The sequence below is a fragment of the Emys orbicularis genome, chromosome 10 (assembly GCF_028017835.1).
Source record: "Emys orbicularis isolate rEmyOrb1 chromosome 10, rEmyOrb1.hap1, whole genome shotgun sequence".
Classification (NCBI taxonomy): domain Eukaryota; kingdom Metazoa; phylum Chordata; order Testudines; family Emydidae; genus Emys; species Emys orbicularis.
The window spans coordinates 7264426-7285319 of NC_088692.1; the positions used below are offsets into that span (position 1 = coordinate 7264426).

At 42.2% G+C, this 20894-nt stretch overlaps 1 protein-coding gene across 2 annotated transcripts in view; it reads left to right on the top strand.

Moving 5' to 3' along the window:
- TOM1L2 (target of myb1 like 2 membrane trafficking protein) overlaps positions 1–20894 on the top strand; it is a 61817-nt gene that overhangs the window by 11810 nt on the left and 29113 nt on the right. For both annotated transcript variants that reach the window (XM_065411662.1, XM_065411664.1), the window contains exons 2-6: positions 11021–11105; positions 11888–11966; positions 14156–14305; positions 19197–19331; positions 20447–20605. In XM_065411662.1, the coding sequence (XP_065267734.1) occupies positions 11021–11105; positions 11888–11966; positions 14156–14305; positions 19197–19331; positions 20447–20605 (608 nt within the window). The remainder of the gene's footprint in view (positions 1–11020; positions 11106–11887; positions 11967–14155; positions 14306–19196; positions 19332–20446; positions 20606–20894) is intronic.

Below are 20894 nucleotides of genomic sequence, written 5' to 3' on the forward strand. Positions count from 1 at the left end.
CTACAGATATCTGACTGCCTTGTTTTCTGCTGCTTGTTGGGTAACCAGCATCTTCCAGATGGCACTGAATTCAAGTTTTCTTATGCATAGAAATATTGGAGACGGATGAGGTGGAATGTTGTGCAATCATAGTAGTTCATGATTTGTTTGGTTCCACCCATGTTGTTGTTACATGCATATATTTTAATGGTTCCACCTATAATTATTAAGTACATTGTTTTGCTTGTCAATCTGCAGTAGTGCTATAGTTGTGAAGTAAGTCTGTTTTTATAACTAGTTTCTGTGTGGGAATGACAGAGTTTGCTTCTCTTTCTTACTAAGTGTAATTAATGTTTAAATTTATTTTGAACAAGTGAGAATGCAGGCAATTGACTTTAGTAGTGACCTGCAAAAAATAGAATACTGATTAGGGGTTCTACAAGGTGAAAAAAATCCAGCAGTTTGTTGTTTGCAGCAAACAAAACTTGTTACGAATGGGTGGGCAGGCGGGGGAGTTTTTTAAATATGAGAAGGGATTTTAGCCTTTGAGGCTACAGTGGTTTGGAAATTCTTAGAACATTTCACCCATGAAAGGTAATTAGTTTTGTTTTATGAATATGAAAGACACATCGCTTGTAAGTACCAGAGTGAAGTCCCAAATGGGTTATTAGAACTTGCTTTATTCATGTAGTACAGAATTAGCCATCAAGCACCGATGGATTTCAAATGTAGTTCACGGACACACTGATCGTCCATAATTTTCATAAAGGCTGCTTCTTTACCTGTAATTGTTTGAAATTAAACACCCTCCAATGAGCGAGGAGGTGACAGAACTACACACTGACACCCATCCTCACTCTTATTTGTGCTTTGAAGCTTGTCACGTAATGTAACTAGGCTGTCAAGCTCCAGAACTCTTAGATGTAATGTAAATGCTGACCTGTGGTACACTCTCCCCTCTTCCATATCTCATGGTTTCATCTCTTTGGTCTCAAAGGTAGTAATTCTTTTACTTTGTATGTATGGTGTCAGTCCACCTGTATTTTTTTAATGTATTTTAAACCAGCTTGTTTATGCAATTTTCCCTTTGCCATCCTATGAAATTTTAAGGACAATATATCTATTATATAGAGTATTTGTATATACCTATTAATTGGAAAAAGGCCAGGTTGGAAGATAAATCCTTAGCTTCACCCCCTTGGAATTTTGGGCAAACAAATATTGGAAGTTCAGTTGTGTTTTCTAACAGAATAGGAAAGGTTCATGAACGTGAGTAAGAAGCTTGTTGAGGCTTTCATTGGAGCTTTAATATGGACTCTAACGACTTGTCTTTATTGGTAAGGACAGTATTTTCTGGCTATTAAAGTACATACTGGAAAAGCTTTTCAGGATTTTTAAAAAATATCTTGTGATAGATATTCAGATCTCCCACCTTCCTCCAATCATAAATAATTTGTATATGGTCAGTCTTTGAATTAAGCAATCTTTTGTTCTCCTTAAAGGAAGCCTTTTTTTAATACCTGCTGTGTTCAGTTAAAACACCATGCGGTTCACCCTTGCATAACGTGAGGAATCTGGTCTGCTTAGTTATCCAAAACCGATAGAGAACTGAAAACTGTACAAAAAATGTTTTGGCCTACAATTGGTGGAATGTGTACACTAGCCAACCAAGATGCATGTCTGTAACTTCATGACATCTGTACACAAACACGGCTGCCTTGTTGTGGTCAGGGGAAGGAGTGAAAGTTGATTTGATGTATCAGAATGGATCGGATGACTAATCCGAACTCAGCACTCAACCATACCACTCAGTCACAACTGTACTTTGTTCAGTAAGTCACAGCTTAGTACAGAAAAGGCCAGGGAGAACATTGTTACGTTTATACTATCCAGAAGGTTTTGATTTATGCTTCCTTTGTCACTTCCATCCACAAACAAAAGATGGACGCTCAGGATGTGTTAATACTAGAGCACTGGAAGTGTTGCTTAATAGATCACAGGGGTTTGCACACTAATAATAAATCAAGACATGAAGTTGTCAAAGAACTTGATTTTTAGAGGAAGGTGTAACCTGTCCTTTTAAGAGTACTTTAGTTCATTGCCCTCATACAGTGAACTGAACAAGCATTACTTTCTCTATGAAATAACACAGTAAACACCTAAATTCAAGTAAATCCATCGAAGAAAAACTGTTATGTACACATGTGTGTACACACACACACACACACACACACACACACACACACACACACACACACCTGTCCAGAATTCCGATGGAAGGTTTCCTCTGCACTGACTTCTGACATGAGCTGGAACTCACTAGCCAATTCCACACCCTGTTGGGAAAGTGCACAACCCTTGCAGTACTTCAGGCTCACGGTGAGGTAGGAATTTTGCAGAGGTCATCACTGAAAGAGCTAATGTAGCATATTGGTGCAATATATGCTGCTTTTAAAGTTCCTAGTTCAGATAAATGCCTCTGGATTTTTGAAAATGGTTTGATGTGGCAAGGAAACATTTTCACTTGACCTAGTTCTGAAGGACAGCTATTTACAGTACTTGGGTCAGCGCCTTAGCTTTAATGAGGATACAGCACGGAGACAAGGGAAGCTTTTTATTTTCTGACGTGTAAAAATCCACTAGATTTCAAATGTTTTTGTTGTTGGTTTTTTTTTTTTTTTAAAGCTATGGCCTCCTGCTTGTCCCTAGCATAAGACAGACAGGTGTCCATACGCACATTGCATCCCGCCCTTAGCGAAGCATGACATCGCCAGCAATAATTTCAAACTGATGGGAAGCTGCAGTGAGAAGATTGAGTAAGGATGTTCTTCCTGGCCTGGAAGCGTATTGCTCTGCTTGGGGCACAGACTCCACTTCACCCCTTGGGGCAGCACATTTAAACCATCAAGCCGCACCAGAAAAACTTGTTTTTAATTACCTATCTATAGGTACCTCTATAGGAAGCTGTATGGCTCCCATCACTGTAGGACGTGAGAGCCTCCCAAATGTTTAAAAATAGCTACCACCAATATTTCTTTTCCTCTGCCTGTTGGAGAGAGAGCTTGATTGATAGGGTTTTCCTTTGCCATGTGTGGAAAGGAGTTTTGCATTCACTGCTGAAAGGGGTGAAGACTCTGGTCATTCTTATTTCATGTGACAGAGTTGCTGTGTCTACGTCCAGCTCCGGTGATAGTTCTGTCTCCCACACTCATGAGCCCTATTTCTCAACACTTATGGTTCCAATGGAACATAGCTGTCATGGGAGGTCATGGTCATGAAGGAAGAGTAGTGGTAGATAGTATTCAGAGCCCTCTGTGAAACTGGTCCTGAAACCTTGAACTGGGTTCTGCCTTGGTTGGGGAGTCAGTGCAGAGCATGAAACAGCAGTTTCAAGTTTTGTACCAAATGGGTATTTCAGGGCATGATGTGGCTTCATTCTGAGACAAGAGTTTTGATAAAGACTAACAGTCAGACATGCCTGGTTTGCTTCCGCCTGGTCTGTATCTTTCTCCCTGCTTTTTCTACCTCAGTTCCCAGTAAGGATGTGTTAATTGGCAGGGATGCCTACCTGCTCATCAGGTGCGGAGATCATTGACCCCTTTTGAAGGCTGCTGTTCACCTCTCCTGTTCTCTGCATTGAAGAGAGGAGTCTATGGACACAGGAGGGATTTTACATAAAAGTGGCTTTCTTAAAACACAAATCTTTACAGTTTGAATGAGATTTGGATGCTGAGGCCCCACTTTTCATCACAGTCCAAGATTGCCTTGTTGGAGCCCAGCCTATATGAGTTCGTACTCTAAGGTTAGTCAGGGTTTTATTCACCTCCAAACATGCTGAGATCCTTATGGGATCTCCTAAGCTAAGCCAGGTCAGGCTGATTAAAGAGACCTTATTCTGACATGTAAGGATGTCTATTTTATTCTTCCCCTTGTCTATTGAAGTTGTGAACCTAATGTAGGCACAAGGCATTCTTAGTTCTATATAAATGTTAAGTTTAATTAAGTTAATTATTTAATTTAATTTGTATATTAATCCTCTTTGGCATGGATATGGTAGGCTTTGCTTCTTGTTCTAACTGTCTGCTGTTAAACAGATGCTGTGTTCTGCTCCAGAAGTGGCTGGATTTCAGTGGTAGTTAAACAATACGCTTTATATACTGTACCTGTATCACAGGGATGTTGAAACGTAACTGTTAGTAAAGCACCTTGAGATCCTCTTAAGAGACGCAGTAGCAGAACATGGTTTGTAGCTGTGCACTGTTTATTTGTAATCACAGTCTAATGCCATATGGTGAGTAGTCTTCAAAAAGAGAATCAGACTGTTCATTGGGGAAATGACTGTTCCTAAATAAATTTGAACAGACTTCTTTCAAACTTGGAATGTGGGCTAAATATTTTAAAGTTTAAGTCTTGAGCACGTGCCCATTCTTTTGCTATTTTGGTGTTTAGTAAGTCTGTGGGTTCAGTACAAATTATTCATTCAGAACCACAAATGTGCATGGTGCTCTAGAGACAAGACAGTCGGCCTGCCCCAAATAGTTTTCAACCCAAGCGTAGCTAAAACAGGATGTAGGGTGACAGTAGGCAGGAGAGAGGACCAGGGCTACAGCAGTCCAATTCAAATCATGTTTCTCTATGCTGATCCATTTTCTTTGGAGAGCCAAGCTCAGCAGTTTTAGAATAGGGAGAGCAGAGAGAGAATGGAGTAAGCAAGGTGACAGAGTGGAAAATGTTGGCCTTTTGTCTAGCAAAGAAACTGACCTCCTTTCTGAATGACTTACTTAAAGACGCCCTCAGAATTGATCTCTAAATACTGAATGGTGGTTCATATTCAGTTTTAATAGCAGCACTTTGATCAGAAATTCACATCAGCTGCAGTGATATCTAATAGTTGCTTTTTAGAACAAACCTTTTGGCTCATTTGGTAGTTTGGGATGGTGAGATTATCCATGTACAAATAAATCCATGGATTTTTCACACCAAGGGCTTATCCAGCTGTTAGAACGTAGATCCACATAGCAGAATGTTTACTATTCAGACTGGAGACCACACCTACATAAACACCAGTCTCCCTTTCTCTTTGCATGTAGTTTGTACACAAGGCAGGACTTAAATGTCCATGAACAATAACTTGCTGCCTTTGCCCAATACTGGCATTTCCACTTGCGTTTTTCAAGCGTGTTGTGCAGCACAATGACTCTTGCTGTTCGATACTTGGTAGACAGACTTACTGATGGAAGGAAAGGGCACAGTGTTCAGAAAGCTCTATCCTAGCGAATGTCTTCACAGCAAATGAAAGGTGTGTTCTTAACTGGGGTTGGCTAAGATGGGTGAAAATAGCAGTGAAGACACAACAAGTCAGCTTTTAACTCGGGTTAGCAGCTCAAGTTAAAGCCTACAGGGGAACCTGGGATTGGACTCTAGTGATCTAACCCGAGTTAAAGGCCACGTTGCCACTGACCTTAAAGTATATGAGTCTTCACTGCTATTTTAACCGAGTATGAGCACATTTTTTTTTCATTATAGACATACCCCCACATCAGCCTGTTGCCTCATTTACTGCATGCTGTCACCATTCAGCTAGAGCAAGTTTCCATAGTGCTTCCTGAGACCAGCACTTCGTTCTCCAGTCTAGAAACATGCATAGGGTATATGTATTAAATACAGTTCCTACCTGAAACTAGTCTTCTCAGTTCAGATCCTGTTGAAAGTGTTAATCAAAAAACATACAGTGGCAGCTGGCATCATTAGTAGCAGATGAACCAGCGTGGTCAGATTGAGTATGGAGATCGAACTACCCTCGTGTTCATCAGTGGAGGTCTCTGAGGTCAGGGTTAAGGTGCGTTGTCAGGGCAGGGAGAGGGAAGCTTGCACTGCTGTTGCTTGTGCTGTATCTGTCCTGTCTCCAGGGCTATCAGGCCTGTAGCTTTAAAACAAAAGTACTAAGGGCTGAGTATGAGAGGATTGTGTAATAGGTGACCTTTTGTGCACTCCATGTCAGCTTTCATTTGTTAGGATGCTACTGAGCAGAGCTTGAAATGAATGCTCCTCCTAAGGGCAAGCAGCTGTTTTGTCCTTGCATTTAATTAAAACAAAAGAGCACTTTCTACCTCTCCTGCATAGCCTGTTCCGACACAGTTTCTGGGCACTATTCCTTAAGAAGGAATAATCAATTGCACAAATACAAAAATGGGAAATGACTGCCTGGGAAAGACTACTGCAGAAAAGGACCTGGGAGTTATGGTGGATCACAAACTAAATGAGTCAACAATGTAATACTGTTGTGTCCCCCCGCCCCCCCCCCCCAAAAAAGAGAACATCATTCTGGGATGTATTAGCAGGAGTGTTGAAAGCAAGAGACAAGAAGTGATTCTTTCACTCTACTCAGCACTACCAGTTCTGGGCACCACACTTCAGGAAAGATGGGGACAAATTGGAGACAGTCCGGAGGAGAGCAACATAAATGATTAAAGGTCTAGAAAACATGACCAGTGAGGGAAGATTGAAAAATTGGGTTTGTTTAGTCTGGAAAAGAGAAGACTGAGGGAGGACATAAGTCTTCAAGTACATAAAAGGTTGCCATAAAGAGGAGGGTGATAAATTGTGCTCCTTAACCACGGAGGACGGGACAAGAAGCAATGGGTCTAAATTGCAGCAAGGGAGATTTAGGTTAGACCAGGAGTTCTCAAACTTCATTGCACCGCGACCCCCTTCTGACAACAAAAATTACTACAGGACCCCAGGAGGGGGGACTAAAGCATGAGCCTGCCTGAGCCCCGCCATCCCAGGTGGGGGGCCAAAGCCCAAGGGCTTCAAGCCCTGTAACCTGAAGCCTAAGCCTGAGCCCCAGGTGCTGGGGCTCAGGTTTCGACCCTGGGCATTGGGGCTCGGGCTTCAGCTTTGGCCCTGTGTCCCAGTCTAACTCCAGCTCTGGAGACCCCATTAAAACAGGGTCATGACCCACAGTTTGAGAACCACTGGGTTAGGAAAAACTTCTTAACTTTCAGGGTAGTTAGGCACTGGAACAAATTACCTAGGGAGGCTGTGGAATCTACATCATTGGAGGTTTAACTAGTTAGACAATCCCCTGTGAGGGATGGTCTAGATAATATTCAGACCTGCCTCAGTGCAGGGGACTGGAATGGATGACCTGTTGAGGTCCCTTCCAGTCCTACATTTCTATGATTCTATGTCTAGCTTATTTCCTTATGGTGACCTCATCCTGGTCATACTTTCGAGAGTGGGCATAGCCTTGGCTAGTAGATGACGTTCATGAAGATTGATGCACAGGAGGCATTCTTAGTTGAGGAGCACCTTGTCTGAGTGCCGTAAAATGGGCAGCACGTAGCACTTTTACATAGATTTATCACCTAACAACCCACGGAGGTAGGATGGTATTAGCTGTCATTTTACAGATGGGCAAACTGCTTAACCCCTTTGCCTCCATTTCCCCAAGATGTCAGTGGCAGCCTGGAATTAGAACTCCAGAATTTCTGGCTATGTCCTGTGACTGGACTTCTCTGAGATTTAATGTTCAACAGCCATGAGCGCCTTAGATGTAAGGTGCTATCGAAGTGCAAAGTATTATTCTTTCCCATCGCTGGCCCTGGGAACTAGAGACTTAAGTTTGTATGAGGTGTTGTTTGTATATTGCCCAATAAAAGTCTCCCAGAAATTATTCACTTTTCTTCTGCCTTTTTACTTTATCTTGTCTGGGGTGGGTATCAATTAAGATGCCCTGCACCATCCCAGAGTTGTGCTGATTGTCTCCAAATCCTTTGCAAGCTAATGCCAATTGACATGTGCTACGGACCTGTTGTGGGCAGTGGGGGAACTGATGCTTTTCTAATATATTGACTATAGGTGCACCTACATGAGGAAAGTGTGCCATTCTTCCAGGATTCCTGCACTAGGCGTTGGAAACAGTTTGACCCTGTCAGTATTATCAGCCAACTATTTCCTGTCCAGTTTGAGAGTGAGTCACAGGGAGATGCGTGATTGACACCCAATATCAGTTTTTCCAGCATTTAAAAACATTTCTAGTGGTTCTTAAGGTTCTGCAGTTTCCCAGGTACAGGATGGGGATTTTCTTACTCAGAGAAGCATGCTACATGACCCCTAGTTTATACTAATAGTACTGTTCTGATGAGTTTCTTGGGGAGCTGGAATCTATCCCTGCATTGTTGGAGCTACTTGTGAACATGGTTGTTGCTAATACTGTTTCAGTTTTGGTGTACACGCGGCTTTAATGTAATCAAGGGAAGTGCTTTCACAACTGTTAGTTCCTCTTGTCCATGTAATGTGTGCTGCTTTTGAAGTGATTTGTATTTAAAATCAGAATCTCAACACTCAGTCAGAAAGTCACAACCTCTTCTCCATGCTCTGAGGGGAAGAATGATCACTGAAACAGCAGGAACATACTAGCACAGTGCCACCAGAGAGAATAGTATGCCTTAAATATGGGGTATTTCTAAGCATGGGCACTTGACATGCTTTGTAAAGAAAATCCAAAAATGTGCTAAAGAAAATTGTGTTCCCCGTTGCTCTTGCTCAGTCCCTGTCCTGATGTCAGCTTTCATACTGTCTGACTCAGTCAAAGGCTTAACTTGTCTTTAGAAATCATGTGGGAAAATGCTAACCCTGCACATGGCAATGCCAGCAGCCAATTCATTCATTGATCTTGTGATAAATATTTGGCCATGGTTTATTTGGGCAAAATGTCCATGTGACACGGCTCTGTGACTGAGAATCATGAAATCTTTTGAAACTCTTTCTCCATTTAGTGCAGCGCTGTCTCCACTTGATGTTATTGGAAGTAGCAGAGAGATTGGCCATTCAGTTAGGGCCACCAATAATTTGATTCGTGTGTTGTTGTTTTTTTGTTTTTTGTCTTGTTGGTTTTGTGTGGCCAAGCTGGAGAATATAGATAATGTTGTGCCCCTTTAAATGTTTTGTTACTGACACTGACTGTACTTTTATTTTACAGTTTGGTTATTTCCTTGGCATAATATGTGGTTCAGGGCTTCTGGTCTGTCTGTCTGTCTCTTTCTCTCTCACACGCACACTGACACAGAGTTGTAAATATTTAAAAAAGCCTTTGTGAGGGGTACTGATTCTAGAAACAATTAGAAGCTTATTTGTTTGTTCATCTTTCCTTAGAGAAAAACAGAATATGTTATTTTTGTCGTCCGTAATCCTTTGTCCATTTCGGTGGTGCGACCCAGATTCGCTGCTGTGATGCTTTGTGAAGTGCAGCAAAGGGGTTAAGCTGCTGGAAAGAAGTCTCACGAGTATGCATTTGGTTTGTTTGAAGAACAGTATTAAACTTCAGTGACTAGAAACCACCTTGAAATCTTAGGAATGCTACTATTGGTCAAAACACAGTAGGTCATAGTCTCTGAACTCCCTCGTTGAATTGCTGGGGAATGGGCGTACTTCATATGTGAATAGATTTTGTGCTACTTGAACTATACCATGAGATAAGGTTGACTGACTTTTTCGAATCTGTGTCCTGTACAAAGATGGCGCTATGGCTGGGTTTTTTTTCTATTCCTCTTTGGACTTGTGGGACCCAGACAGAGATTGTTTGAGTGCCTTTCAACACTCCTTATGAGGCTGAAAGTGTCACTGTTGAGAAATGGGATGATCTCACTTTTCCTGTGTTCCTCCCACTCTGGGATTGAGCGAACCTCTCTTCAGCGCTTCTAACTTTGGCCATGTCTATGCCAGTCTTTTTTCTCAAGTTGCTACCGTTGGTGGAACTGCCGTGGTGGGAATACTGGTTGCTGGCATTTTAAGCACCATGTTATGTGGCCCTTGCTCTGAGCTGGCACTTGGTCTGTGCTAACATTGCCACAGTTACTACTGCCAGGGGAGCTGTAACCTTGGTCTCAATGGTAGGAATTTTTTTGGGAACAGTGTTACCATAGATGCAGCTTTCTGGCCCGGGAAGCACAAGGCAGAGTTATAGAACAGGTTCAGTCTTCTAAAAGTGAATCCACCCTGTTCAGGCAATTTTATCCTTTGCGACAAATGGGTTTGATTTGGGGAATTTGATATAAAGAATTCAAGGTGATTACAAGGGGAACAAAGGAAACTGCACTTCTGCTGTTCTTGCTGCTTTATAATGTATAAACTATGCCTGAAAGATTTATTTAGGAAAGTTTTGCTTGTGTGTTGTACTTTTTGTTGATTGGTTGGGTTTTTTGTTTTGGTTTGGTTTTTTTATGTCAAAAATTCAGGTCTTGTTTACCCTATTTTCCTGGAAGCTTGGTAGTAGGTCTGTAATTTCAGATGACAAGGGATCTGAAATAAAACATGATTAATTGAGGAGGGAAAGTGATGTTTATCCAGACAGCTGAGAGCCCTTTTTGTTTGTAAGCATATTTAAATCAAACATCCAACAAACAGGTGGGAGAAAACTCCTCTTGTTAAAGATTCAACACTACCACCTCTTCTGTTAAGGTCTGAGTGCACTTCCAAACTACATCTCCGGGTCCTCCAAGAGACACTTTCTGTAAAATAGGGAAGGCAGGAATTTTACATTTTTGACACTTCGAAGGTAAAAAAAACAAGCAAGGAAAAACCCTTGGTGTACAAAAAGGAGCCAGGTCTTCCCCATGAAAAGAGAAATATGAATTCTGACTCCACAAAAATAGGGAGGGTTGACATAGAGGTGTTAAAATATAGTAAATTAGAACTTTGAATGATTAGCCCCTTCTCCCATCAAAATATCAGAGCTAAAGTAGGGTGGTAGCTAAGAAGATAGGGCAGGAATTAACTGACAGCCCGTCTGTGGATATTGAGTAATCCAGCCCACAGGATTGACTTTTACTCCGGAAGCTTTTAGACTGGTTTCTAAATTAGGAAAAACGGTATGATGTTGTCCAGAGTCAACAGTGCAAGAGCTTGGAAAATTTGTCCCTTCCTCATATGGGGAGTGCTAACTTGTGTACAAGGCACAGTAATAGAGTGAAGATAAGATGAACTATAGTAACTTAATCAAGGAGAGGTGACAGAGATTTTTGTGTTGACTTCACAGAAAAGGCGACTGATGGCTCCTTGCAGAGTGAGGATTGGACACTTAACATGGAGATCTGCGACATTATCAACGAGACAGAAGAAGGGTATGTGCTATTACAGATAACTTTGGGCAGTTCACACGTTTTGCTGTCACGCTGACACTGAGCTTTGTTCTTCAGCATGCTAGGTGGTGCAGTGGGCTAATGCACAGGTGTCCTCAGATTAAATCCCATTTTTAGGTAGCAAATGAGTTGTTTGGTCTCCTCATCCCAAACTGACACTGCTCCACTTCAGACAACCAGCATGTCTTATGGCACTTGCTAGTGTAGACCTCTGCTCAGGAGAGTTGGAGGGTTAGAATAACATGGGATGTGGCATGTCAGGATTGAGATTCATTAGCAGAGCTCTATGTTGGCCCAGCACCAAAATGACAGCACTAGATTTTCATGGTGCAATATCTAATTCCTGGGTGTTTCCAAAAAGCACATACTAAATGTGCTACAATAGGGATCATTGATCCTGTATTTTTAGGAGACTTGCTTGTAACTGCCAAGCTGCCAAATGCTGCAATGCTACCAGATCCTAACATTTGAAGAGCGGGACCTCTCCAGTATCATCTGTCCCTTCAGCACTCAGGCTGTGTTGCTTGCGCTACACAGCAGGCCTGTTCTCAATGGTGTTACGCCTGTGGCCTCTTCCTGAGTGCCTGTCAGTCTTGCTGTCTCATTCAAACATCGCCCTTGTATCTGCATTCACATGCTGAGCTTTCAATGATTATAGCTGGGTTATCTAAAGTTAACGCAAGTGCTCCTGCCCTGTCAGGAAGGGTTAGGGAATGCCGATGTTCCCACCTTATGAGTGAAAATGATATGTTTTTCTCCTTCAGTCCAAAGGATGCTATCCGAGCACTGAAGAAAAGGCTGAATGGAAACAGAAATTACAGAGAGGTGATGCTGGCTCTAACGGTGAGTGTGGTGAGCTGGGAAAGTGCCAAAGAAACCTACCACAGTAGCGTTTACCTTCAGAAAGGGGAACTACACAAAAACGAGGATGCTAGTTAAATGGAAATTAAAAGGAACAGTCACGAGGGTGAAATGCCTGAAAACTGCATGGAGACTATTTAAAAACACCATAATAGAGGCTCAAACTAAATGTATTCTCCAAATTAAAAAAAAAAAAAAAAAAGCAGTAAGAGGACCAAAAAAAAAAAAGCCACTGTCACTAAATAGCAGAGCAAAAGAAGCAGAGGCAAAAAGGCATCCTTTAAAAATTGGAAGTCGGATCCTAGTGAGGGAAAATAGAAAGCAGCATCTACTCTGGCAAGTCAACTATAAAAGTATAAGGCAGGCCAAGAAAGAATTTGGAGAGCAACTAGCTAAGGGCACAAAAACGAATAGTGTAATTTTTTTTGTAAGTACATCAGAAACAGGAAGCCTAAGCTAAATCAGCATAAATTACTACATTGTGCATTTGCACAGCCCTACTGGAGTGTGAGGTAATTTAGCAGTGACCTTTCCTGCTGATCATGTCAGCAAGGCTATTGGTTGAAAAGGGCCTACTGGGTGACATGGCAGATCAGAATGTGTTTTGGTGGGTGAAACTTGCACTTCCTGAATGTAAGGGACAAATACCATTGACTAGATCAAGGCATAATGTGGGTAGGTGATCTGCATGTGTTTCCCCTGCACTCTGCCAGCACACTTCAGTCCTCCCTTGCTACATCCTATGCTGCTCCCTCCTTAGCATAGATGGTTGCCAGTTGTGCTGACCTGTGTGGTGGTTGTCACTTGTATGAAGATGACCGTTCTAAATTCTTTTTCATTCTTTACCTAACTGGCTTTGACTCAGTCTCTGAAGATGAAGTGCTCTTGCACTAATCCATTGTTAGCTCTGTCTCCTCGTGGCCACTTCCTGCCCTGGGTTGTCATTCTGATAGCTGCCAGTTAAGGGTTTTGTTGGAGAGAATTAAAATAAGGTGCTAGTGCCCCAGGGAGCAAAATGAGACTGCTTTGTCCATCATAATGTGGATATGGAATTATATGTTGTCTTGAAAAGAGGCTGAAATCTGGACTTGCAGGCCTCAATGCCCATGTCGTCAGGTGTGAGGACATCAGTAGGAGCAGAAGCTCCTCGGCTATGGGGTCATGGCAGTTATTAGCCATGGTTATATGTAAAAGCTGTGTGTTGTATTCATCTCCATGTGCATCATGTTCGTCACAGAAAAGAGTCAATAGCTGCTGTTCCATGGTAATTGAATGTCCAAGTGAGAATGACTCCAGCTAAGTTATGGGGAAAATGTGTATTGGGGTATAACCTGTCAAATAATTCAAAAGCAGAGTGTTTTGAAGGATTTAAGATAATTTGGCATAATCCCCATGTAAAACTCCATAACATGGATTGTAAATTGGGGTGTCCTGGTTCAATCACATTTCAGAAGCATTGAAAATGGGTATCTCTAAACCCGACCCTGTGACAGGATATCCATTTGACATGTCCTTGCTGTAACAACCTATGTGCTGAAATTTGGTGTACAAACAGCATTAGTGAGCAAATTTGAATGAAAATGGCAGAAACTTTTATTTCTTCATCTTGACAATGAGAAAAGTTGGATCACAAAAGTCTCAGGTGTTAATATTAGTGATTTATTTTATCACAAGACAAAAGCTATCAAGAAAGGAAAAAACTTTAATATGAATCACATTTTGTCAGCATCTTTTGGTGCCCAAGGCATAATTTCTAGTGATATTGTCTCATCAGCTGGATCACCCCCTCACTGACTAATGTCCAAAAGCAAAGGTCCAAAATTACTAGTGAAAATTATAATGAGAAAGGGCTACATATTTGATCTAATTCAGCTTCAGGGTACATCTAAAGGAAAATTGCTACACTTTGGCTATTAACCAATCGACTGGTTTGCATGGTTCCTGGTAAAGGTGACTGAACATATCAATGAATTCCTAGGGTTGTGTGTAGAGGAGGAAGCTCTGGAGGGGTACTGTGGGGGGTGCGCAGGGGAAAGAAGCAAAAACCGGGTACTAAGCCTCCTCTTCCTCTCTCCTCCCCCCCCTCATGCCCCCTCCCCCCAATGCAGACACTTTGTACCAGGAGGACTCTTCCTTTGTTCCATCAGAGGTTATTTGTGTTTCTTGTGTAGGTATTGGAGACCTGTGTGAAAAACTGTGGCCATCGCTTCCATGTCCTCGTGGCAAACCGAGACTTCATAGATGGTGTTCTGGTGAAAATCATCTCGCCCAAGAACAATCCTCCCACCATTGTACAGGATAAAGTACTCGCCCTGATTCAGGTATGCAAGTCAGCTCTTCAGTTCTGTACGCCATCTCTGAGATGGGGGCTGTCTCGCTGAGCACTGTACCGTGCTGAGCATGGTGTTCGTGCTAAATGTGCAATGGCAAACCCACAATGAAATGGGAGACACTAATATATGACGTTTAGGGGCAGAACTTACCTAGGGAAAAATGCCTTCTCAATTCTGAATACACAGGATTCTTTAAAGACACCACTTTGGTAGTGAGTTTTTTTTTTAAGGGCAGCACATCTACTGGTTAGACAGGCGACCTAGAAGTTGGTGACCTATATTCTGTTTCCAACCCTAATTGACTCACTGCGTGAGGTTAGACAAGTCATTTTAGCAGCACATTCTGCTCTCAATGAAATAAATGGGAGAACTCCTGTTGATTATTTTTTTAAATAGTACAAGATCAATCTTTAATCTCTCTCTGCTCCATTTCCCTGTCTGAAAATGGGACTACTTTTCCATCTTTAATAAGCCCTTTGTACTTCTATAAGGAACATTCATCGAAAGATCTCATTGCCTCTGCTTGCTCTGCAGCAGCAGTTTACTCTCATACTGTTTCCTGAACTGTCAGCTCCTTGCCCAAAGTGGTAAAGGTCAGAAGTGCACATCTGCCACTTATTTGTATGCTGCACAAAAAGCTAAAGCAAGCCGTGCTAATTTCACGTCCCATTAGAATTGCATGAAGAAACACTGTTGCTGGAGGAAACTTGACAGTCATAGGAAGCTTTATTTGCAAGCTTCTACTAGGCTATTGCAAATACCAGGCAGTTAAAAACTTTGTATATTAAAAACTATATAAAGGTGCTGTGGTGGTTCTTGGTGGGAATAGGTTTACAGGCCCATAATGCAGTTTTCAAAACATATCTTGAATTTGAGCGGGGAAACGGGCTACTGAATCTCTAGTTGTTTCTCAGGTGGTACATATTTAAAGCATATACAGGAACATAAACAAAGCCACTAAGACTTACTAAATAAGTTGTATTTCTTTAAAACAGGAAATAAATTTGGTGGAAGACTTAGGAGTGGACTGCATAGGTGCTTCAGAAGCTCCTTCGCCCTCCCTTCCAACCCACTGCTTCTTCCATAAATAATGCAACTTGAATAGAACTGTTTAAAAAAGACTCCTCTTAGTCCGAGTGAACCTTCACACGTCCCCTCCCTTCGGTGGGAAAGCCGACGGGTGAGGTCACAGTACAATAATCTGTATTATGTGCTATTAATAGAAACTTCTTAACACCAAAGTGTGTTTATTTCCTTACTAAGGCTTCTACAGTGGTTTTTTAGGATGCTGGCTAACTTGATACCCAGATTCACGTCGTTTCCATCCATTAATAGAACCAGAGTGGAACAGTGGTTGCAACGTTACCATGAAGCCAGAGTCATTGCTCTCTATAGTTACATATATTTATATCTGAATAGTTCTAGTGCGGTGGGGTTAAAAACCTTCATTGGTTTAGAATCCGAAATGCCTTTTGGCGTATACAAAATGGAAATTGTGAAGAGTTGCCTGTGGTTGGCTCCTCTCACAACGTCTTTGTTTTGTCAGAGGTGGTGAGTGACTTTGTTTTCTAGATTATCAGATAATTCAGAGAAAGGGACTACAGAAGTACTTCTCAGCTCCCTGATGGGGGCACACAAACATGGAATATCCTGCCTCTCATCCAGCTTTCCTCAGCTTTAAGACTCTACTCTTCTTGTTCTCTGATCCAAGGGGTTGCTGTCTCTTCCCAGCTCCACTCTATTATAGCGTTTTAATGGCCCACACTTCCCTCTTCTGTAGACTTTGTGACAAAGTTCCTCCTCTATCTTGGTGGGTCCTGCGCTTATTGGCAGATTTTCTTGCCTCAGAGATTCACCATGTGGGTTGGGGAACAGCCCAGAAACCTTCCCCTCTGGAAGAACCCACAGTCCAGGTCAATTGGGAGGTTTGGGGGGAACCCGGGCCCACCCTCTACTCCGGGTTCCAGCCCAGGGCCCTGTGGACTGCAGCTGTCTATAGTGCCTCCTGTAACAGCTGCATGACAGCTACAACTCCCTGGGCTACTTCCCCATGGCCTCCTCCAAACACCTTCCTTATTCTCACCACAGGACCTTCCTCCTGGTGTCTGATAACGCTTGTGCTCCTCAGTCCTCCAGCAGCACACCCTCTCACTCTCAGCTCCTTGCGCCTCTTGCTCCCAGCTCCTCACACTCGCACCACAAACTGAAGTGAGCTCCTTTTAAAACCCAGGTGCCCTGAGTAACCTGCCTTAATTGATTCTAGCAGCTTCTTCTTAATTGGCTCCAGGTGTCCTAATTAGCCTGCCTGCCTTAACTGGTTCTAGCAGGTTCCTGATTACTCTAGTGCAGCCCCTGCTCAGGTCACTCAGGGAACAGAAAACTACTCATCCAGTGACCAGTATATTTGCCCTCTACCAGACTCCTGTACCCCACTGGTCTGGGTCTGTCACAACTTATGATTTAATAATAGGGAATTTTAATGCCTATACAAGTGAGGACTAATAGCATAAGCTAGAAGTATGGGAATGTGCTGTGCAAACATCTCCTGAAACAACCCTAGCTGTTATACTCCTGTGTCTTTCCTGAGTGTGGATTGCTGCAAATTGGATGGTGTCTCCATCTTAAAACTAGTTAGGTAGTTTGTGCCCCCTACTGCTGTTGGGAAGCTGTTCCAGAACCTCCCTCCTCTGATGGTTGGAAACCTTCTTCTGATTTCTAGCCTAACTTTATTCATGGCCAGTTTTATACTCATTTGTTCTTGTGCCAACATGGTTCTTTAGCTTAAATAGCTCTTCTCCCTCCCTTGTGTTTACTCCCTGATGTATTTGTCAGCCTTCGTTTTGCGAGGCTAAACAAGCCAAGCTGTTTTAGTCTCCACTAATAAAATTGGCTTTCAATTCCCCCAATCATCCTCCCAGCCCCTCTCTGAAGATGTTAGTTTGAATCCATCTTTCTTGAACATGCGTGACTAGAACTGTACACAGTATTCCAGATGAGTTCTTCTCAGTGCCTTGTACAGTGGCATTAACAGTACTACCAGTACTACATTAACTATCCCTGTCAGTACTGGAAATAGCTCACCTGGGTGCTCTAGGTGCTACAGTAATACAAATGATGTTGCACTGACTAAGGTGACCATAACAAGTAGGGCATGTAGTGTGGCCTCTATAGTCAACCAACAGATTTCACAACATTTTAAATTTATTCATAGAGTGTCAATTAAAACTGTATTTTGGAAATGTTTTTATAGAATACGGCTCTCGCCTGGATCAGGTGCTCACAAGATCAAATCTAGCAGGGTTAGGGCCTGCACTATGCCACACTGCAACTTTTGGAAATAAGAGTTCAGTGGTTCAGCTATTTGGATGTGGGGTGAACCGAAGTTCCTTCTGCCCGGCTGTGCCACGGTCCAGGTGAAACCTGGACCCCTCAAAGAAAGAAGCTCAAATCAAAAGGCAAGATTTAAAGACTGGAGATGATTCAATGCAGAGGGAGATCCACACAGGCAAAGCAGCACAAATGAGTGTGTCTCCCCTTTCTGCAGGGGTGGAGAGTTGCAGAGGAGAGGCCAGATTAGCAGGTAGAAGAGTAGGAAGCCCCAGAGCTAGGGTGATGTGAGCTCACTGATTTTGAATTGGATGCAGAAATAGCTACAGGAAACCAGTGAAACAGGGGTGCAATTGTCCCTCTTCCTGGGGAACCAAACCATAGTAAGAGCTCTGTGCAGCAATGCAGTGCACATGGGGTGGTACTCGGCGCATGAGTCATTCTGTGCAATGGCTAAACAGAGCTCACCTGGGGCCACTTCAGTTTCACTCTATTAGTTAAGGGCCAATAGAAAAGCAGAGTGGAAAATGCTATTCTATAGAAATGGGTTTAAACTGCCTCTCATGTAAATTACAAACATCAGGACAGTACAAGATTGGTTACTTCTGCAACAAGGATGCTTCTGTTGTAATTAAGGAAGCTTCCTTGAAACTGACCTTTCAAACCGGAATGGCTCTTGCCAATTGGAGATAGTTTCTCCTGCTGAAATGAGATTGGTGGAACTCCCATTGCATCTGAACAATCAATGCAATTAATTTACTGTAACAGTACTGGGAAGCAGAACTGTTAGCCTCCAAGAAATGATGGAGGTATATAGGGTACTAAATACAATTTCCTAGAAGTGAGCAGAGTAAGAGTGTAAGTCAAATACTTAATCTTATTTTTAATCTATTTTATCCTTGATTGAAATGATGGCTGAAAACTTTTTTGGGGTGAAAATAGTCAAAGTATATTTTCAGAAAATGACTACATGGTGAGCGTTCGTGGAGAACTTTTTCCAATCTTACCCACATTTCTCTGAATAGCTCTCTAATTTAACAGTAGTTCTTTTCCTTCCATGTGGCTTCTTTCATATGAAAAGCCATGTGGATCAAACTTTTAATGAAACTATGGTCTTTTGGAATATGACCTAAGAGATTTTCGTGTGTGCACTTAGATTATCCTTTGCCTTTTATTACATTTCTTAGGAATTTTACTTAAATTGCTTCTGTCTCAAAGTTTATTGCAGGGCTAGAGTTAAGTATGAGGACAAATATCAATGTACCACCAAATATAACTAAACGAGTGCATTAACCGCTTCTGCCTATGTAATTGTTATGTGGGACTGCTATCCACTGTGAATCCCCATTTATGTTCTGTTTGATGCTTGACCATCTGGGTAGAAACCCAGAATCTTTCAGATAAGCTGTAATATAAGCTTTCAGATAAGCTTTGAGACTGAAATGCATGGATGTGTTTCTGGTTTGGATGAGTCTCGTGTGACAGAAGAGGTAGAAGGGAACTTGCAGAGCATATGGAAGTTTTATGAATAATCCTGTATATTGTTTTCCAGGCTTGGGCAGATGCATTTCGAAGTAGCCCCGATCTAACTGGAGTAGTGCATATTTATGAAGAACTCAAAAGGAAAGGGATAGAATTTCCTATGGCAGATCTTGATGCTTTGTCTCCAATACACACACCACAGAGGGTAAGCTGCAGTGAAGCATTTTCCAGGGTCATATGAATAATTGGATACTACTCTTTTAACTTCTGCTCTTTTCCTCAGCTATTGATTTATTAAACTTGCCCCAAACTTTCTCAAACCTGGATGGCCTTTGTAATAGTAAAAGGGAATGGAAACAAATAAGGGAACTTGGTTGACAGGCTGATAAACTACTGGCATCCCCTTGAGACAAACATCAGCGCAAGAACAGAATGAGTTTGAAGGAGTTTTATACACTTATTCTGTACTGAATATTGTGATGTATCACCAAACTGCCACACAAACGTAACTAATCTGCTCAGGACCAGCCCTGGCAGGATCTATTGTTCAGTTAATTATCTCTCCCCCAGAGAGGACAATTGTTTCTGTTGATGATATGGCGGCACTGCCTTCAATGAATCTTGTGCAGATGAACAAAGAAGGCCTGACTTTCAAAGGTTGCAAGCCAGTGTTCTGCATTTTGTGTATTTTTTATTTTGCTTTACACAATTCATGGGCGACATCACGAGAAACCAGTAGACGTCCCCCACTTTCAAAGGTGCTAAGCAACCACAGCTCCCACTGACTTTGTGTGAGCCGCAGGTACTCAGTACCTTTGAAAATCCGGGCTTACAAACTCGACTCCGCTATTACTGTTGGAAAGTAAACTTACTGATCGCAAATATTCAGACTGTTCACTGTGAAACTATATGGCGATGCACATTTAAATACACAGAAAAACAGGAAATGCACTTACGGTTGCGACAGCAGAATAAAGTACCTGCAATGTGCGTGTAGCAAATGATTTTGTAAAATGTGAGTTCGTTTCTAGGCTACGTTTCTTTCACTCTCTGACCCTTGTTTTTATTTTCCTTCTTGCCTTTCTTGTGGAGGAAAACTGGAACTAAAAGTTATGGATTGGGACAGAAGAGATTAACGTAGCTTGTCATTGCTATTCCACATTTGTGCTCTGATAGGTCAGCTTGTATTCCAGAACAAAAATGGACCTTTTCCTGAAGGTGGAGCTATGGCCTGTATTTGGGCATATTGCTTTAGGATTGATGCAAACCGAGCACTGTCAGCATTCAGCATTTGAACCCTTTCTTTTTCTGGCGTAACAGAGTGTTCCTGAAGTAGATCCAGCAGCAAATATGCATGTGTCCCAGTCCCAGCAAAAGACGAGCACGAGTTCCTATTCATCCCCATCTCCAACTGCATATTCAGCTCCTCAGGCCCCACCTCTGAATGTGACTGGTCCCATCACTGCCAATTCTGAACAGGTACTGGGCTATAATTCTGGTTATTTCAAGTGAATAGGTGAGTAAGGCTCTTAGCTCAGCAAATCAGCCTGTCGTCATAGTCACCTATTTTAATTTTTCTGAAGGTAAGTTTCAGTTGCAACCGAGACCTGGTTTTGTCTAGTGACCGTTTCTCCTGTTGTGGATTGTGAAATCAATCTGCCTTTAAGGCTGTAAGAAAGTTGTGATTTTTGTGGTTGTTTAAAAGTTGTGGCCATGATGGTTAAAGTTGCAGTTCAAGGCATGTAGCCTGCCTTCCAAAGCAGGGCAG